The 21,727-nt window shown below is 37.5% G+C and overlaps 1 protein-coding gene across 14 annotated transcripts in view; it reads right to left on the bottom strand.

Annotated features, from left to right (window-relative positions):
• The window catches only part of CDIN1 (CDAN1 interacting nuclease 1), a 261,023-nt gene that overhangs the window by 48,704 nt on the left and 190,592 nt on the right, over positions 1 to 21,727 (bottom strand). Inside the window, exon 11 of one of the 14 annotated variants that reach the window (XM_072622896.1) lies at positions 402 to 512. The exons of the other annotated variants lie outside the window; for them this stretch is intronic. Coding sequence (XP_072478997.1) covers positions 416 to 512 — 97 coding nt within the window. The 3' untranslated portion in view covers positions 402 to 415. Of the gene's footprint in view, positions 1 to 401; positions 513 to 21,727 lie in introns of those variants that run through there. 14 annotated transcript variants of the gene reach the window in all.

The raw sequence follows: 21,727 nt of genomic DNA, 5'->3' as shown, positions 1-21,727 counted from the left end.
GTATGCAAAGGAGAAGATTAAAGATTTAGTGACCACTCAATACAGTAGGTTTTTAAAAGCTCACAATAGTTCTTTTCCTACTTACAAACTCCTGAAGAATCATGGGACACAACAATATTATAAGAATTAAACACACACTCAGGGAGATGGCCCCCCCAGTATTCCACATATGGAAATGTTTACAGTGAATATAAAAATTAATTTTTTCCATATCATTATATAAAAATGAAAATTTACAATTAGAAATTAATTGGGTTTTCTACGCATATTTTTTAAAAATTCAAAATATGTATGTAAATATGAATATATATGCATGTCTATATATGTGTGTATGTGTATATATGTACATACACACACATATCTCACACCTCAGTCTGAATTACTTCAGTCAGATTCCTTACCTTCTAACACTTAACTAAGACCAGCTGGCTATACTGCAGGAATGGCTGTTTTGATCTCTCTCTCTCTCTCTGTTGCTGTGTGTGTGTCTCTCTGTGTCTCTGTCTCTCTTTCTGGAAAGAGAAGTAGTACAGAGAGTTCTGGGTACCAATGAATCTGAAGAGAAGGACAATGAGGTAAAAGATTCTAGAAGAGGAGGTAGAAAGATGTCCAAAACTATTTCAAATAGCGCCTTCTGGTCAGCCTTCAAACCAGGAAAAAGGGAGGACATTCTTTCTTCTTATAACCTACCGTATGGTGCCCTTAGGACCCATAACTCATACTGATATTATTAGTATTATAGTGTAGTAACATTATGGGTCAAAAAGGCTGTTTGGGACTGGACTAGGAATCTGACCCCCATTTATAACATCTTTTCTAGACAATGCATTTGGAGAATTCTTTTATAATTTTGGGAAAGCCTACCTTACATCCCTTTAAGCCCCCAAAGAAAACCAACAAGCATCTTTAAGACAATTTAACTATAGTTCATGGACTCAACCCCCAGAAGAAATGGAAAATCAGATTTAAAATTCTTCAGGTCTTATTCCCATTACTTTAATTCTGGCTGCAGATTCTGCCGCTAAAACTATCAGGCAAAGAGCCACAAGTAAGGATATAGGATGTGTCTAAAACTGAAGTTAAAGAAATAAATGAATGATTAAACATTTTTATGGCCGTTTGGTATTCTTGCTGGCCTGTTTAAAACCAATCTATGCTTAAAAGTCCACTGAAAATGCTTCCTGTATTATGGAGCCTTTTTGATCCTTCCAAATCAGTGTGCTCTCTCCCATCTTTGAACCCCCATGGTACTTTGTCCTCACTAAGGGATACAGACCAGACCTGTAATTTCATTGGTATGGGGCAGCAGTTCTCAAATTATTTTGTTTCTTTATGGGAAAGAATTCTTACTTTTAATGGTATTTTATTTTTTCCAATTACATAGAAGTGCAATTTTTAACAATCATTTTTAAATAAAATTTGAATTTCATTGAAATAACTTTCTCCCTCCCTCCTTTGCCCCAAAACGGTAAGCAATTCAATATAGATTATATATGTGCAGTCATAAAAAACACATTTCCATATTAACGCTATAGAAAAACTGAAGATGTTAAAAGAACTTTAGTGTATGTTTACTAAATTAGAAATGGAAACTGATAACATTTTAAAATATCTATAAAATGCCAAAATAAACAACACATCCTTATGGAAAACATATTTTCCAAAATAACATACTTTGTGAGAAGAATGCCATTGTTTTACATATTTTTGCCTATTTCTTGAATATCTCACTTAAGAGAAGACAGATGGATTCTCATATCTGCTTTGGTATTAAATCTGGTGACGTTATTTTGGTTGAAGCACACTAAGAAAACCCAACCTCATACAGATATGTAGTTGGAGAAAGGTGGAGTATTTTACTGTTTAAAAGTTTAAAAATTTTTTTATAATTAATTTGTTTTCAGTTTTCAACAGTCACTTCCATAAGTTTTAAATTTTCTCCCCACTCCCTCCCCACGATGGCATGCAATCTTATACGGGTTCTACACATACATTCTTATTAAACACATTTTCACATTAGTCATATTGCCTGCAAGAATTAAAAGGAAGGGGAGAAACCATGAGAAAAACCAAGACAAAACAAAACTGGGTAGAGTATATTCATAGGCAAAAAACATCCAAGAATTATTACGAAAAATTTTGACCTCAGGGACCCACTGAAAGGATATTAGGGATCTCTGACTACAGTTTGGAAACTATTGATATAGTGAACCCTATGTTTAGTATCAGCGCAGGCCAGTCAGTGCCTTCTCTGTATCTTGATAACAATAACAAACTGACAAATAACAAAAAAGTAATTAATCTGACGAATAAGTTTTGCAAAGTGTTTATACACATATATGTCATACATACAGATATATACATATATAATTTTATATAAGTTATAATTACATATAAGTTTAGACATAACTTATTTGGTCCTTACACCAACTTTGTATTGTGCCCATTTCATTGATGAGAAAAATGAGGTTGAGAATGGTGAAGGACTTGCCCAGGGTCACACAGCTACTATGAATTAAAGGCAGGACTTGAGCCCAAGTATTCCAGATTCTCAGATGAGGTCTCTATCTGCTCTGCAACACTGTCTTTCCTGGCTCCACTTATGACACTTAAATTCTTTCATATGCATAGACATATATTTATATCGCACGTTTATAAATAAATATGCATAATTTCATTCATATAAGTGATTTGACCTTCATGTGCAAAAAGTCTTTTTATAACCTTATGCAGTGGACAGCGGCCCCAAACACTTGTTAAATTCTTTACCATTGCATTATTTTTCCCAAGGTAAATCTGGCTTAATGAAGTTGTTGCTAATGTTACTAATAAGCCTGTCCAAAGCTTTACCATATGAATTATCATCTTTATCAGCTTCTAGATCAGAAACTCCTTAAGGTTAAGGACCACATGGCACTCTTCTCTCGATCCTCTTCAAGTGCCAAGCCTAGGGCCTGACTTGCTGGATAAATAGTTGTCGAATTGAATTAGAAGCCAAATGCTGTCCATAAGCTTATCTTTCAGTGTCAAGAACAGCTGTAACTTAGTGAAACTTGTATCAGGGACTATGCCTGAGCTTCCTTGAAGTTGGGTAATGAACACAGGCTTCACTGTTTTCTCTCCTTTCTGGATTGTGGCAGCAAAGAAGAAAGACCATCTCATCTACTGATCGATGAAAACCTGAATCGCAGAACACTGTCACCAGATCATTTGGAGGAAAATGATAAATGCCCTAAAGAAAGCTATGGGATGCAAATTTGAGGTAAGAAGAGCCAATAAGGTCTCTGACAACATTAAGTCAGTTTCTAGCAATGAAGCAATTAGAGGTATGAATGAAACAATCTCCATTGACAGATGGAACAGAGGCACCAGAAAGGAGCTCAGGAGACCACTTGGAATCACTCTAGATATAGAGTCCTGATAGAGAAGAGATGTGACCAGCTCTAAGGACCAGAAGAACTTGCCTTAGACACTAAAAGTGGAGAGCCTCCATACCATTATTTTCTGGTTATAATTGTCTGAGCTGGGATGAAGGCACTTCCCATTTAATAACTGATATGAGAAGGGAATCACACAACAATATATCAGCACACTGAGAAGATGAGATGGAAAATAACTTCGTTTTCTTCCTTCAAATGATGGGAGATTTTTCACATAATCATAGTATCAGAGCTGGAAACCAGTCTACAACAGGTCCTAAAGTATTTTCTGGTGCCCATATATTTAATTAATTAAGGGAATTATTGACAAAAAGAACGAATATAAAAAAATTACTTATTCTTCACATCCACATCCATATTTGTAGGTCATATGCAAGGAAACTAAGGCAGGGCGGAGTATGGGACACATAGTATGAATCCTGACTCTGACACTTACTAACAAGGGGATCCTAGACAAGTCACTTCATCTTTATATACCTCAGGCAACTATCCCAGGAATTATATTCTAAGTCCTAGGGAGTTCTCCACACTGAAGAAATTGATGATTCAATGTGATTATCAAGTCAATCGATCATCAATTAGCACATGCCAAGGCTTTGCGCTAGGCAACATGAATAAAATACACCCTGCTCTCATGCCTTCTTTTTGATGCAGAAAAAACACGTGCAACATGGATACAAAATAAATGCCACAAATGATTTCAGAAGGCAGTCACAAGTAGCTGGATCAGGCAAAGAAGGCTTCATTTAAGAGCTGTTGTTTACGCTGAATGAGCTTGATAGTCTAAGAGGCATTCCAAGAATGAGGAACAGCATATGCAAAGGCATGGAGATTGGAGATGTCCCATCCTACATTCTCAACAACAGTCTACATCGCATTCTGTTCTGGAACAGATTTGTTAACCATAAGACTACAACTGACTCCTGCACTTCTCCTTACTCTATATCCCTCCACCACTCCTTCAACCTCCAAATTCCCAAAGGGCTTCCCTCTGTAGGGTTACAACCAACTCTGATCTATGAGTTGAAGAACTGGGCAGACTAATTAGGTTAGGTTTAACAGTATCTTCCTTAGACCAAATGTTGCTCAGAGGATTTATGAGCTATAACCAAGAATTAATAGCTATATCACTGCATAAAATTTAACAAGGAATATTTTCCCATACAGATCAAAATATTCACAAGGTAGAAATAATACAGTAGAAATAACATCAGTGAAAATAAGCTATCTTTTTTCCTTCATTTCTTTAAAAAGCTTTGGAAAAGATAGGTGTAGTCTGGCTGAATGTTTTGAAATCTTTGGAAAAAAAGTTTTATGTAATAATAAAGGTGCATTCCTCATATAAAGGATATTGAGGCCTTTGAAAGAACTTAAGAAGAAAAACTATATTAAGGGAACATAAAATATGGTATTGGATGAGCATGTGTTTGTTATTCCATTATGCGTCTTAATACGTATTTGTGTAAGGATTCCCAAGTAAAGGCCACTCACATAATTTCCACAGCACTGAGGCTGTCACCGAAGTGTGCCTCCTTCCTATTGGCAGAGGATGCAGAATGAGGCACACAGCAGAAGACATGGCCACTGTTTTAGAGGTTCACAGATTTAAAGATGGGATGGGTCTGGGGGAGGTCTCTTGTCCAACTTGATTTTACATGTGATGAAACCAAAGCCCAGAGTGGTGAAATGACTAACTTATGCAAGGTGACCTGGAGAATAACTGGTAAAGCAAAGTCCAAACCTGGATCATTTTATAACAAATTCAGTACATTTTCATTCTTTCAAACTGTGGTTCCTCACACATGGCCTTCCATATTTCTTTGTTACAAAAATGGGTTCCATGAGTGTGCATGCATGTGTGTGCATGTGCATAGGCGTGCATGTGTGTGTGCGTGTGCGTGCGTGTGTGTGTAAGGTCAGTGGGAAATAACTGTCATTTAAAGAAAAAAGGGTATAAATAAAAGATTTTTTTAAAACGTTTACTTTTCTAAAAGCTCATAAATTTTTCCAAACTAATAAAGTGAAAAGAACCAGGTAAGAATGAATTGAGATCAGTATCACTTCTTAACATATTAGGCGCTCACTGTAAGGTAGGGCCAGTACATAGAGCTTTAAATTTTGTTTTGGCTGGTTTTGTTTTGAAATGGTGGATCACATTTTTGGCAGGTTATCTGTGCAACCAGTTTTCTAGTCGTTTCATCAAATGCGATACTCCATGAAATGCCCTAGCTGTGGGATTAGCATTATATTGCTTGAATCATTCAGAGAAAAAAAAGTGCCTAAAGAAATTTTTGGTGTAGTGTGTGAAAGGAGGGATAATAGAGGGTAATGGACTTTGAGCCTTTCATTTTGTGAGATTTGTTGTAGTTGACCAGTGGCAAAAAGGGAAAGCACTTCTGGTGCTGCTCTGAGTCATGGGAAAGGAGCTCCCCACCTCAAAGAGTTAACATCCCCTGTGTGTAACGGTAATAATCATCCGATTACGTATCTAGATTATGTTTATTTTTCAGCAGACCACTGTCTAAAAAAAAAATCATGCTGTCTTACACTTCTGGTCCTCCATCACCTTAACCATTTTTCCCACTGTGTAAAGCAGGGCACAAATTTAAGGTGACAAAGAACCAGTTGGTAACTGCGAAGAGTGCTACGAAAGCAGAAACCTCCCAGTACTGCACAGCCATTATGAAATAACTGACCTATATGAAACTGCTACCATGGTTCACAAATTTATTGTCAGGTTCCAGCCTCTAGCTGTTCTCTGATTGTTCTAAATACTTGACAAACTGAAGCCTTTTCACTTTCTGTTCAAATTGCCTCATCTCCCTGTCAGAGCGCCATGGGGGACTCCATTACTTTTCTGACTTCTTTCCCCTCCTGACAAGTCATTTAGCTGGCTTCTTGTTGTGAAGGCTGTCCATGTCAAATTAGCCAAGGCCCCTATCGTCCTTATTACCACTCGAAAAGCTATCATGAGTGATGCTACGGGGTCCCTCAGTTGTCATCATGTGTCAGAAAGAAAGGGAGTGTGGTTACATATAGCTGACAGGTAATTTCAGTGTCTACAATTACCCCAATTAGTCTTGTCATAAACAATTCGATAAATGCACACCAATACAAACAGACAAACACACCAAGGTCTCTCACTATTAATGTTGGGTAATGGGTAAATCAGTGATATAATGCTGCATTTTATTTTTTTTTTAAACTATTCTCAGCTGGGAGCTTGGCAGTTGCTACCTGGTCAGCACAAATTGTACTATCTACTTTCATTAGTTCATCACCACAAGAGAATTTGAAAGGCTGTGACAAAATTCATTTAGACCAAGAGAGAAAGAGCAGATTGCCTAAAGCAGGTGTTATAACAAAGATGAAACAAAGGTTTTCTTTTGTCAGTTCAGCACCCCAATGGGCTTTAAAGTAGACTATTTTGTGTTTAAAATCTAAACAAATGAAATATGATAGAAATGGAGAGTAGGGGGAAAATATGTTTGTGCTGAAATTAGAAACATTATTTGAAAGGGAAGAAAAAAAGGAATCTATTTGCTGGGTGTTTTATTCAGCAAGTATGTATTGAGCAAAATTGGGACTGGGTACTTTTCACATGTATCATCCCAGTTCTTTCGACTTACTGATCTAAAAATTTGAAAAACTATACCTTATGACTACATGAAGTACTTAAAATGCTTTACATCAACCAGGCCCCAGCATTGCCAGGGATTCAGAAGGATTTATTGAATAGAAGCTTCCCAATCTCCACTTGCCAAATTCCCAGTAATGAGGTGACAGAGTATTGCCAAGTACAAAATATGGGGGTCCTCTAGGACTTTTTTTTAAAAACAATACAACGTGAACCTGTTTTACTACAACACCCTTCGAGAAGGCTGTTCCTTTAGATGAGCATTCCCTTCTGAGCAAGGGGCCCTTGAGCACCTGTCCCCTGCCCACATCAACAAATGCTTGAGATTCACCATTTCTTGAGTCCACCGTACTGTCTATCTGCTGACCACAGCCTTAAGTGACGGCTGAAAAACTCCACACAAGGATAATGTTGTAGGAAATCGCTCTTGGCAACTATTTGTTCAAGCTCAAGATTCTTCCTCCCCCCTCTGCCCCCCTCCCATCCCTTTTTAAACCAACACTAAGAACCCACCAGAAAATAGGACAGGTCTCCCTAATGAGTAATCTATTTTAGCACAGTCTTGTCTAGGCATGACAGTTTACTGAGAGGCTTGAAAAACTCGTAATTACCAGTGTTACAGGGCAATTAATGTATATTACACTGCACTACTCATGGCAGCAACTGTCATTTTCTCAATAAAAATGAGTACTCTTCAGCGAAAGGTGACATTAATTGGGACTTTAATGACTATGCAGAGGAGCTGAAGCCAAATATGAACAAAACAGCAATTCAATGAGAGACTTCAGAAACGAGAAAATTGTACTAAAATGAGATTAATTGCTGTTTAGAAAAAGGAAAGAACCTAAAAAGCTATTAAATTGCAGGGTTTGGGTGCCCGGGTGATGGCTGTGATGTTAATCTTGCATTCTCACAGCAGGCAAATATTCACTAAATTCAGAGCCTTTTGACAGCAGGAAAAAATCATGTATGCTTAACTTCAATCCATCAAAAATATATTTCAGTTTTTATCAGTGTTCTAAATACTTCTGCAATTTCAAAAATTACTTCTCCGTTCCTTGGCTGTCATCATGCAAATGTGAAGACTATCAATATTGCTATGAAAAATTTCCCGGCTTCAAAAGGCCTACTTTGGTGATAAAGAAAGAAAAACGGGAAGATTAGAATTGCACAACACACACTACTAATATAACAGAAATCAAACAATAGGAATTTAATGTTCAAGTTGTGGAAACTGCTAAAATAGAAAATGATGGGGTGGGTTTTTTTTTTTGGTTGAAAAAATCACAGAAAAAATATTTCTGAAATTCTTTCAAGGCTTCTAACTTTATGCTTAATTAGTCATCACAAATAATTAGGACATAATTTTGCAGCTTGACTTCAGGTGATCTAATTGTTAAAACTGCTCGATAGTTTCTAAAAGCCTTTATCCTTGCTACATAATTCTTTAAAACAATTTTGTAATTGGTTTTTTTCTTTCTATAGTCTTTTCAACTGTCACAATGACTGTATACATAAAACATAGCACTTAAACTCTGACATATAAGAGGGATAAACAGAGATCTGATTTGCTTTGAAGTTATATATTCTGTAACTTGGAATTAAAATACACACACACACGCACACGCACACACACACACACAGACACCCAACACTGGCTCAGTTATTCAGTGTCCCTACAGATAGGGCATAGTTAACTGAGTTAGTTTCAACAAACACATGGTATCCACACCAGTTGCACCCACAAAGAAAGACCAGGCATTAGGACTGCAATTTTCTATTCCAAAAGCAATTTTGTTTGCTTTGCATTTTAATATTTAAACAGCTTTCTAATCTACAGTATAGGTCAGGACCTCAAGAAACATTAACACACCATCTAATTCTGGCCATACTCAAGAACCACATCCACTGAATGACTTGGTGAAATAAAATCAGGCTCTCTCCAACTTCAAATCAATGAGAAATCCTGTCTATTCTGAAAATTCTCAAATGCAAATCATCTGCCCTCCAATACGAAGACTTCAGTTATTAGTCACTTGACTGCCTCACAATGTACCATATAGGGTCCACGCATACCTATGCCTAAGCTCGTCTCCCTAGAGACTGGAGTTTAATCTTCTGGCTCCTTTTTCTTTTCCGCTATAAATACTCTTGAGTTTTGAATCTTGGCTCCAGTGAAGCCACATCCGTACAAACAGTTCTCAATACATTACATTCCTTTGTAATACCTGTTCCTCCTCTTTCCCTACATCTCATTACTGGACTTTTATCTCAATAGCAAAATTCCTCCTCAAAAGTCTGACAAATGTCTGTCTTTTCCTTTTTTCCCCCCAGTAAAAAGGAACCTCTGTTACTCATTGTACTGTTTGGAAAAAAAAAAAACAAAAACTAAGCTTGTTTCATACCTCAAAAACAGCTTTGTTTTAAACTCTGTCCTCACTCCCACCCCTAACACACCAAACTTCCCCACAAAAGTCTTCTGAAGGCAGAGTCCTTGGGAGAGATAGGTGTCTTTGGCTGAATTATCACTAATGACAAACCATTCACATAAATTTTCCTTTTACAAACTACATGGCAATAGTTTGATTCCATTTTGCCTATGCAAATACCATTGATAAAGATTTCAATGGAGTTTTCAGCAAGTGGAGGTGTTCCAAACCATGCATTGAAAACGGCCTAGGGAATAGGATACTAATTCACTAACCTTGCCAAGAATGACCTAAGCCAGTTGTCTTACAAAAGCAATGGTGATGGAATTCTATGATCCCAGACAATCCCTTAAGCTTTATCTCTGGGTTCTTGCCTTGATTCCTCAGTTCACCATGTGCAACCCCATCTGGGCCCTCTGGGCCACGGTTTTCCCAATGACAAAATGGGCACAACTTTGCCAAATGCATTTTATACCACAGGGTGTTTAGCATGACAAAGACTGCCAGCCATAGGAATGAATGCTATGTAGCATAAGGAAAAACCCTTTAAGGGCTTTCTCTAAAATGAATATATTTGATACTGTTAATTGCTGGAGTTCTCTCTCTCAATTATGAATACATTCCCCACCCCCCCTCCAACAGGGTCAATATTAAAAGAGATAATAGGAAGAATTGTATTAAAAATTTTCTCTCCCCTCTCCCCTCTAACCCCCTCAGAAAAAAAAGAGGAAGCTCTGAGATTTCAGCTAAGGCTAAAATTTCATCCTTTAACTCCTCTTTACTTTAAGCAGATATCAAAGATGTCTTTCAGCACTGGGGAAATCCAAAATGGTTTGAATTTCTTATCTATCTCTTGAAATTGAGCTACGCTTCCATCCTCATCCATCTCCCCACTGAAAGACTGCTGAAGCTGGGCATGGTGGCAGGTTACAGGGAAATTCATATCAAGTCTAGTAGGTGGTAAGATGCGCTTTTAGATACATAAATACACAAATTGAGGAGTCAAACTGGAGTATCTCAACTTTGGAAGATGAACAATATTTGGATGTGTCAAGGCTAATGTGTCATGTTTGGAGTCAGTATAACTACCTGGAGCTGCTGTTTGAAAAGGCTGGTTAGAGTTGAGGCAAATAAGAAATGTTTGTTAAATCAGTCAGCTATAATAGAAAAAAACTGCTAATTTTTAGTGGCCTAGGAAAACGTAACAGGCTGCCTTTGAGGAGTTATCACTAATAAGCAGCCCACAAAAGAAAAGGTTTTTATTCCCTTCCCTTGGGCTATTTCTAGAATATTTACCAATGCAATATAAAATGTAAATTCATTTTCCATGTGACACTGGTAATATATTAATATGAAGCAAGCTGAAAATTACTCTGAAGAAGAAGAAATTGTTCTTGATCAGCTTACTCAAATTGTTTGTAAAGAGTAAGTAAACTTTCAGCAGGTGGTATGAAATGCAGGCTAATCATGTTATATGTAATCAAATCTTTTATACCTACAATGTTGGACAACTAAATTTCAAAATGATGAGGCACTGTAAGTTTCCAAAGAGCCTCTGAAGCTGTAGTTCTGAACGTAAGATCTGTGGAGATACACACACACACACACACATGCACGCACGCACGCACGCACACACACACACACACACACCAATCAGAACCAACACCTGTGTAATACCTTAAAGCTGTCGAATGCTTTACATATACATGTGTATATCTATATAGGTGTGTATACACACGTATACACACATGTCTATGTATAAATAGATAACTCTGAATCAGAAACTAGAGGGAAAACAGATAAATTTGAATCAGAAACTAGAGACATCAAGTTTAGAAGTACCACTTTAGAGGCAAAGTTAATATGTATATAAGTGCATGTATACATAACTTTATTTTACTTGATTTCCTTTGTAATATGCATCAAAAATGCCATTGTGAGAAAAGGTATATAGGCTTCACCAGATTATTTTTAAAAATATAATTAATTCATTTTTAATTTTTAACATTCATTTCCATAAGATTTTGAGTTTTAAATTTTCTCCCCCTTCATTTTCTTTCCCCTCCCCAAGACAGTGTGCAATCTGATATAGGCTTGACTTACACATTCATATTACACATATTTTCACTTTAGTGTATTTTATTATTAACTATTATTAGTTTATTATCACATTATGCATTTCACATTAGTCATGCTGTAAAGAAGAATTCGAACTAATGGGAAGAACCATGAGAAAGTACAAGACAAAACAAATCAACAAAAGGAAAGGAGAGAAAGTCTGCTTCCACCTGCATTCAAACCCCAAAGTTCTTTCTCTGGATGTGGATATTGGATGATGAATTTCTCTGGATGATGGCTTTTCCATCATTCACCAGACTATTAAAGGGGTCCATGACATTCAAAAAGCTAAGACCCCCTGATCTAAAAGGTGCTAAAAGCAATTTCACTTCAGAGCCCCCAGCCTAAGTGAGTTCTGGCCAACCAACAAGTTGCTAAATTTTCAAACTGTGATTTTTCAATGTAGATAATTCAGGCTATGTGGTAAGACAAAGTGATAATCAGAACCGACACCTGTGTAATACCTGAAAGTTGTCAAATGCTTTACATACACAATCTCATTTGAGCCTCACAATAGCTGAAAGGTCATAGGTACTTTCTAACTTCTGGGGTTATGATCTCCTTTGTGTATATGAGGGAAATACGGCTTACCCGGGTCATGTGACTTTCCTCTGGTCACACAGCTAGACTCCAAGACCGGAAGTCTACACATTATGCCATGACTCAAAGGATAATCTCTAACAGAGACATGCTATTCAATAGTAAAGCTACTTTTTTTTTTCCTATGTGAATTTCTATAAGGCAATCAAAGGATGAGGGCTCCATTATCATTCCAAATGGAAATTCAAAGTTCACAATGGAGCTTCTTAAGTTCATGTTTATTGCCTTGATTTACAGAAAAGATGTTTCATCCCAAGTCTGCCACTACCTGTGCCTGTGAAATAAAAGGTTTGCCCCAAGAAAGTTAACAGTATTTGGGCTGAAAAGACCCTGACCTAGATGAAATAAGAACAGCTCCTCTATTACCTTGGGTTTTGAATCAAGCCCAGTCTAGATGGGTCAAGAAAGCTCAGTTTGGCCTTGAAGTTCTTAACTATTTTCACATTATCTTAGAGTTGGATTACTCCTGGTTACTGAATATGGCTTCCTTGAAGACTCAGTTCAAATCCTCCCTTCTGCAGGAGGTCTTGGCCAGTCTTCTCCAATTCCAGTGTCTTCTTTGTGAGATTTTCTCTAGTTTACACTGGATCTATCTTTTATGTCTATAATCGTTTGCCTGTTGCCCTCCCCATTTGAGGACAAAGACTGTGTTGCATTTTTTTGTATCCTTAGCACTTAGAAGATAGCCTGACAGTAAGCATTTAATAAAGGCTTGTTGATTTCTTATTTACTGAACTGAATTTCTTATTTACAATTTTATACATTTTGTATAGAGATATTCCCTACAGAAACTGAATCAATGCATGCTACTGAGGAAGGCAACGCCAAACTGAACTTCTCTCTTTTCCACTCTTAACTCCAGCCTTGGTATTCTCAATTCTGTAACTAGGTTACAACAGTGGTAGTCAAAGTATGCTCAACTCAATAATATTCACTTAATATACAAGTGGTTCCATTAGATCTTGTGCCAACCCTGCCTAAGCTCATTTGTCATCTAGAAAAATAACAAGCTTGCATTTGCAAAGCATTTAAAGGATTAGTAAGTCTTTTCTTCACAACAACCCTATTAAATTTGTATAAACAGAACATTGTCCCCATTTTGCAGGTGAGCAAATCGAGGATTTTTCCATGGGTCGGAAATAGTAAATATGTGGCCAGGATGTGAAATGAAGCCTCTGGACTTCAAACCTAATGTTTGCTCTATTTTACTCTGCTGCCTATGTACCTATGTTTCTGTTGAATAAAATGAGGCTCCTCAAACCCCTGGTGAAAATTCATATATAAACCACTTGGCTGAGTACTCAAAAATGTTTCCTTTGTAGATATTGATCCACACTTTCAAAATAGCTAAATCAGTTAGACTGGGTTTCCCTTATCAAATACTACTTCATGAATCTTAGAGGTCTCCTTATGCAAAGAACTCTAAATAATGAAAACTGATGTGGAATGTTAAATATTTCAGAAACAGGTAAATGTTCTTTCTTCCAAATATAACAATGTTTTCACCTTCAGAGTGTGCATACAATGGCTAATTGGGGCAGGTAAGTGGTGCAGTGGATAGAGCACCAGTGAAGGAGTCAGGAGGACCTGAGTTCAAATCTCACCTCAGGTACTTGACTCACTAGCTGTGTGACCTTGGGCAAGTCACTTAATCCCAATTGCCTCATCCTGAGGAATATCTGGTCACTGGATTCAGATGGCTCTGGAGGATAAGTGAGGCTGGTGACCTGCACAGCCCTCCCTCATTCAAAACAAAGTCAAGTGCAAGTCATGTCATCATTTCTCTGACGGTATGGTCTTCTTCCGCAATGAAGGACGAAGGACAAACACACAATGGACCTCATCTGGTCAAACCCTTGGTTTCCAGTACTTTTGTCAGTTGCATTGCTTAGACTGGTCCTATAGCTCTATGACGTGGCTGTCATCAGAGGACAATGAGATTGGAGATATTCCTCCATTAGTGTGGTATTAAACTCTGAAAGATGGCTTCAGGTCAACTAATTCTGCCACCCACTGTTCTGATTCAACCAGCAGAGTGTGATCACTCACTTAATGGTGAGTGACCATTAAGAGGAGATCAAGTAGCAGAGGTTACTTTAAGCCATCAACCAACCAAGTACTTATCAAGTACCTACTATGTGCCAGACACTTGTGCTAGACACTGGGACTATAGAGATAAAAAAAAATGTAACCGCGTGTGAGAATAAGTACACATATAGTGCCTACTATATGCCAGGCACTGTGCTAGTGCATTTCTACAAATATTATCTCATTTGATATTCACAACAACCCTGCAAGGTAGGTACTGCTATTATCCTTATTTTAAAGAGGAGGCAATTAAGGTCAACAGAGGTGAAATGACTTCCCCAGGGCCACACAGTAAGTATTTGAGTCTGGCCCTGATTCCTGGGCCAGTACTGTTATCTATTGCATCACCTGCTGCCTGTGTGACAGTCCATGCCCTACTCCTAGCAGCTTTTCAACACCACCCTCCACACACAAACAAAGCAAAACACAACAAAACAACAAATTTTCTGGCTAGCATATATCTGAATCTATTGTGGAAGATGAGTTATGTACATATGATCACATGTGTATGTACACACATACACACACATGAATATGTACATGTATAGGTGTGTATACACACATATACTAAACAGAGGTGGGGAACCTGCAGCCTTGAGGTCACATGTGGCCCTCTAGGTCCTCCAGTGCAGCCTGTTGCCTGACTCCAAATTCGGGATTTGTTCTATGAAAAGGCCACGTGGCCTCGAGGCCATAGGTTCCACAACTTTGACTAAGCCCTCAGACAATGTTTACGATGACAAGAAGGCAAGCCTTATTCTCAAAAGAAACCACTGATTTGCCCAATATTCACAAAGTCAAATGGTCATTAGAATTTTTCAGAATAGGGATAGTGTGTCAAGCAATCTGTCAAGAATATTAAATTAAATCAGAGTAGGGGTAAAAAGAGCTGCAGGCTCACTGACGAATTATGTGTATATTTGAGTAAAACATTTAACTTTGCTATGCTAATAAAACGTCAGGTAATTCTATTTTTCTAAGTGTTTTCCTTTGCTTTGGAAGTGGGTTCCTTGCAAATACCACCCCCACTCCCTTACTTCATTCTCCAGATAAGGAAACTCAAGTCTAAGAGGTCAAAAGACTTCAAATGTCACACAGGTCAGAGGTGGCATTTGAATTCAGGTCCTTTGACCCCAGAGTTACTGCCATTTCCACCGCGTGCTATCTCTAATAAATGTCTCATTATGGTATGATTGTGGCCATGGATTCCCAAAGGCTAGACCAGTGGAGACCAAGCTCTAACCGGTAATAACTGAAGCTGGGAAGGCTTTGAATTAGGGCTCAGGGATGGGCTACACGCTTATTATTTGAGGACTTGCTTAGCTAACTTTGAAGATGTTCATTAGCTGATGAGATGAGGAGTACTGCATTTTTTTAGCCAGAGCAACTCTCGAAGACAATCCACTAAGCCTGGGAGTGCTCTGTGTTGGAGCAAGGTGTGCCCACATTAAGTCACACAAATAAAACTTATTCTCTTCTTTGGCATTGTACAACACAACTATAGTAAAATAAAAGCAACAAGAGATGTTCCTAATTGCTTTCATGTATTTTATATTCAAGGAGTGTGTATACTGTATTTCTTTGTAAGAACTGGAAGGTAACAGCTTATCTTTTTTCAAAGGAGTATGAGGGAATATGGAGTAGGCAGAGAAATAGGTGGCAGGAGGGTATAATGGAAAGACCGCTAACTGTTGTCAAAGGATTTGGGCTCAAATTCCTCCTCTGATACTCTCTGTATGACATTAGGAAAACCACTGCTCATCTGTAAAATAAGTATTAAATTAGATAACTTCTGAGCATCCCTTCTAGCTATATGACTCTAGGTATCCAAGAAGATTCTGCTCATCATGCTGAAACTCTAAAAGTATTTGTTAATGTTCACTTTAAGCAAGACATGAAAATCTCTTTAAGAATGACAGTTTAACCACAGCAGTAAGTTCCTCAGGCTCCAAGTTCAGATGGTGGTGTGTGCTGGCTTTGTTCAGACTGAACGGTGCCAGGGTCTTCACCAGATAGCATCGATCTAGTGTGGAATGAAGAATTCTGCAGCCAGCATAATGACCGGAGGATTCATCTACTTGAGTGAAACTTCAGAAGCCTTGGCTGTCCTAACTGCACCAGGAGACAGTAAATACAAGGTTTACTTCTTTAGAAGTCAGACAATTCACACAGGTGAATAAAGTTCAGGAGATTAGTTTAAAGACAGGACAGCAACACAAACACGTTTTTCGGCATCTGTTTTGTCTTAATCACAAGCTAAAAAATTCACTTGTAATCCTGTATACAAAAGCCATGTTTATATCCATATCATATGCAGCTCACTTGAAATCGTATACATTAAAACAAAGACCAGAAATCCAAGTTAATGGTCAAAGACAACCAATAACAAAATCACTAAATTCCAGTTGTCAAACATAATTTATTATGTATATTTCTGCACCAACCCCCTCTTTTGGGGGCCAAAACAGTAATTATTAAAACTAACGTGATATGGGTGCGTGTTTATGACTTCCTATTGAAAAGCCTGACTTAAAGCCGTATTCATTTAAGGTTGAAGAAAATCATGTGGAGATCTCTGTGCGATGGCCTAGTGCCTTTATATCCTCTTGTCAAAGCCCAGCAGTTTTATTTGTAGTGATACATGCCGGAGAAGGTTGGAGGTTAAAGTTGATAGGAGGGCCAACAGGAAAACCAACCAACTCCTTTCAAAAGATTACAACCTTTAACATATTAGGATCTGTCTGCAGTTTCTGATAATTTTACAAGTCTGCGGTTAGTAGAGTTTTGTTTTTTTTTTTAACAAACTGATTCCCAAATTAGAGATCAGATACATCTACTTCTATGTTGATTTTGTCCAAAGTTATAATATCTCTCAATTTATTGCAGTTTAAACTATTCTTTTAGTGTTAAATTCCCATTCCCACCCCCACCCCCCCATACCTGATTTGGTGCAAACTCAATTACCTGTCTTAATTTCCTAAGAAAAGAAGTCTTCCATTAAGACAACACAAATCTGCTGCAAAAGCAAACTTGGTTTATTGCAGGACGAGGCTATGTTTTATTAACCTTTTATCTGAAATAAGGTTCCTCCCTTGATTCACTTCTAGGAGATGCCTCCAGCTGGACTAGGTTGATTCAGGAGCAAGGCGGGTTTTGAATAAGCCACAGCTGAAATTCTGTAGCAATAGTCAAGTCTCAAAGTAAAACAAAGCAAAACACAGTTACGGCTGCCAAAAGGCAACAGCTCTCTTGAGAACACGGGAAAATAAACATGAGCCCAGCACGGGAAGGCAAATGGACACTCATTTCTCATTTAGTGAGCCCATGGCCCAGGACAACACAGTCCTACCAATCAACGTCAAGAACTCCTAAGAAGAAGGCAGCTTTAACTGAATTATTTGTTCAGTAAGAAAGTAGGGTAATAATGTCTACTCTTTTTATCTTTTGCTTCTAATTCTTTTGTGAAGAATAATGCTTTAGGATTTATAGAAACCTATAGTTATGAGAAGTAGTTTTGAAATGTGAAATAATATTTTTACCATATGTCTTAATATCAAAAGCAATCACTTTTTGCCCACCTAGATAATCCATAGAAGTCACTGGACTTTAAGTTTTTGTATTTGTAAAAGAGAGGATTGCTAAGTTCTCTTTTAGCTCTAAAATGTAATTCTATGAAAAATGTATTCTGTGTATTCTAAAATGTTAGTCTATGAAAAAGCAGTACAGCATAGTGAATAGAAGGAATGGTCTTTTATTCTGAAAGGCTTGAGGTCAAGTCTGGTTTCTGACATGGAACAGTTGGGGAGCGAACCATCAGCATCCCAGGTAATTTTCTATGTCTTGAGTAAAGACATGATACTAATCTACTTCAGTGGAGGGGATATCCACATTGGGAGTTTCCTCCCTGATGGAAAAGACAGGTCTGGACCCAGGGAATTTGGAGGGTACAAGAGAGAAAAAAGTTCAGACACCTTTGATAGATACAGATAGAAAACATCTACCAATTCCTTTAAGACAAAAAGACATTTTTAAAAATCCTTTTATATAACTCAAAAAAGATCTGAGCTAGCTTTTATTAAACTTAAAAAAACCATAAAACCAGATACAGTTTTAGGTAAGTTCCAAATTTCATATGGGATAAGGATGACATCTGAAAATAATTTCAAAATGACAAAAATCAAAAATTATTTTATTCTAGCATAAAGCATTGGTGGCTCCTTTCTATCCAGATATAGCACATAACCTGAAATACTGTAAAGGTAGTTCTACCTAGTAGCATCTTGAAACGTTTTCAAGAAAAGCCATACTGCTTTTTCATAAAATGACATGTTGAGCCAAAAGAGACCTAAGCAATCCTTTCTTTTACAGATAAAAGGACTTAAAAGTCAAATGACGTCTGTAATTGAGTGAGCAAAAAAATGATGAAGGCTTTGATGTTAAGGTTTATGGTCAAAACTGTTTTTTCATATTTCAAAAATTAGTATAAAAAGTATTGAAAATACTTCTCATCATATAACTATTTTCTTGTCATGAGTTTTCTACAGGCTTTTTTATCACACATAAGTGTTTTCTCATATAGAACTGAAGGTCACTCAATGTTAGGGGAACCATGAACGTTTACATGAGATTGTTAAGAGAACAAACTTTTTCAAAACACCACCAACCATCACTTCCGATGAGAAAAGCACCCTTAGGTCAAAGTATTTGTGAAAATCATCTGTCTGCTGAAATCTCACCAAGCACTTGAAAACACTTTGGTGGTTCAGTTGTATTTGTTGTTAAGGAACTTCTGGTTTTCAAGCCTTATTCCTCCTAATAAAGGACCACAGAAGATCCTCTGGATGAGTCTCAAAGGCACCCAGTGGAAGGTTTGAGTTCAAGTCCCCAGGCTATGAGACAAATCAGCTACTTAAGGCAGAAAATTTGGGGCAAATGTTTTCATTTGGTTTTCAGTGCACTCATCTCCTACCTGGTCTTCAAGGCACTCTGTCCTATGGAATGACTAATTGATAATCACAACAAATAGGACAAAGGACTTCTCAAAAAGGTTGATGCATTGTTTGACAGACATGCTGTCTTTTTTCTCACATGTAAAATGAAGACAGTGCTTTTTTTGTCCCACCTCTCTCTCAGCTGGAAGTTGTGGAGGGTGAAGTGAGTTTAGTCTATCTGGAGATTCCATATTTAGAGCTGTTGTTGTTTAAGTTATTTTCCTCAGTCATGTCCAACTCTCTGTGACCCCATTTGGGGTTTTCTAGGCAAAGATGATAGAGTGGTTTGCTTTTTCCTTTGCCAGCTCATTTTACAGAAGAGGAAACTGAGGCAGACAGGGTTAAGTGACTTGCCCAGGGTCACACCGTTATTAAGTATCTAAGGCCAGATTTGAACTCACAAAGATAAATGTTCATGACTTCAGTCCTGGGTGCTCTATCCACTATGCTGCATTATAATCACCGTAAAAAGTAGTAGAGTATAATAGATAAGGACTTGTCTTGCAGTTAGGAATATTAGATTCAAGAACTGCCTCAGCCAATGGACTAGTTTGTCAGAAACCCCTAATTTACAGATGAAAACTTGAGGCTTACAGTAGTTAGGCGACTCACTGAGGATTTCACAGTTAATTGAGTGCATTCAGAGTTTGAATCCAGGGTTCTCTGATTCCAAGGCTAGTTCTCTTTTCATTTTTACTCACGGACTCCCGTGAGTCACTCACCCTCTCAGTACCCTAGGCCACTCTTTAAAACTGAAAGCAACAAACAAATTTGTGTTCTTCTTTGAAGGAGATAATTTCCACATTTGCAGTTCCCTCTACTGATGAAATCAGGTCATGTCTAACCAAAATCACAATAAAATAAATATAATGATAACTTTTCAATTTTGAAAATTAGTTTTCAACTTCAATTTGTTTAAATTTGTTCTAAAAAGCTGCCTTTTATTTATGAGGCTATTTAAATGTATACGCAAGTGGGTATGACATTTAGTTTTTACAACAGAACTCATTATTAGGTGCTAGGAGACACAGTGGATAGAGCACTGGCCTTGGAGTCAGTAAGTCAGGTCAGAAAGACCTGATGTCAAATTCAGGATCAGACATTTACGACCTGTGCGATCCTGGGCAAACTCTATTTGCCTCAGTTTCCTCATCTGTCAAATGGGGGTAATGATAGGGCCTACTTCCTAGGTTTGTTGTAAGGATGACACAAGATAATAGTCTGTGCTTAGCACCGGATAACATAAAGAGTTTAGCACAGTGCCAGGCACACAGTAGGTGAGCTATTGTTATTATATTGTGTCAGATTTAAAGCCCTGAAAGCATTTCATAAATAAACTTCAGCGGGCCTCAGTTTCCTCATCTGTAAAATGAGATGTTTGCATTAGATGAACTCACACACCTTCCAGTTTGAACATTAACCGTATCATGTCAAATTTATAAGTAGAAATGCTGGGATAGCCACAGTTAGATCCATTGGCATCAGGAAAGCCAAGTACTAGAAATAAAATACCAAGCACCTACTTTACCTGATTCTGTGCTCTGGTGACTTAGCAATTTTTCAATATATTATATTTTAAAATAAATAACTTTGCCGGCATCAAGGGCACGCTATGTTCAGTACATATATTGACTTTGAAGATATGTGATAATGAGGCATTCATAAAAATTATTGATAGATACATATAATCTTTGTCAATAAGAGAATATTAATATCAGAAAGTAGAGTGGATAACAGTCCCAATGAACGTTACACAGATTTGCTGGGGCTTAGATTTCTCTCCAATTGACCGTGATTATTTTTAGAAAATAATGGTTGCTTCATAGAACAATAATGCTGGAATTAAGTTATTTAGATCCTAATGCACGTCAAAGTTGAACAAATTGCTAAGCGAATTTAAAAGGAGATACAATAAGCTCATCCAAGCAAGCACTGTGTCTTCAGAAGTTCAGTCCTTGGCATATAAGTGGGTGTTTAATGTGAAATAATGACAATAATTTACTTATCCTTTACAGAACCCTAGCCTTGTGCGAACAACGAATGAAGTTTACCTTAAATATAGAAAATGTTGAGTGCAAGGGGACAAATTTGCTGCTCTTAGAAACCATTTTAGTTTTTGAAAGCGTTAAGTAAATGATTTCTTCGGCATTTTTCTTGCAACACCCCTGACATGCAGGTGTGCCCTCAGTCGAACTATTTTAAAAGTTGATAAATTAGTTAAATAATGTTCCATTTGAAAGAAAGAAAAAAAAAATAGAGAATGACCTAGATATGTTTTCTAAATATTATGGATATTTGGATGCCTTGAGGGGCCCAGAACCTCCATAACCAGAAGGTTATGACTCAGCAACGGCTTAGATTTAGACCTGAAGGCCAAAACTCCAGGAACCTAATTGTTGGACTGGCTATGAGACAATTTGAGTA

This window comes from Notamacropus eugenii, chromosome 7 (assembly GCF_028372415.1).
Source record: "Notamacropus eugenii isolate mMacEug1 chromosome 7, mMacEug1.pri_v2, whole genome shotgun sequence".
Classification (NCBI taxonomy): Eukaryota; Metazoa; Chordata; class Mammalia; order Diprotodontia; family Macropodidae; genus Notamacropus; species Notamacropus eugenii.
This window is presented reverse-complemented; position numbering and strand designations above follow the sequence as displayed.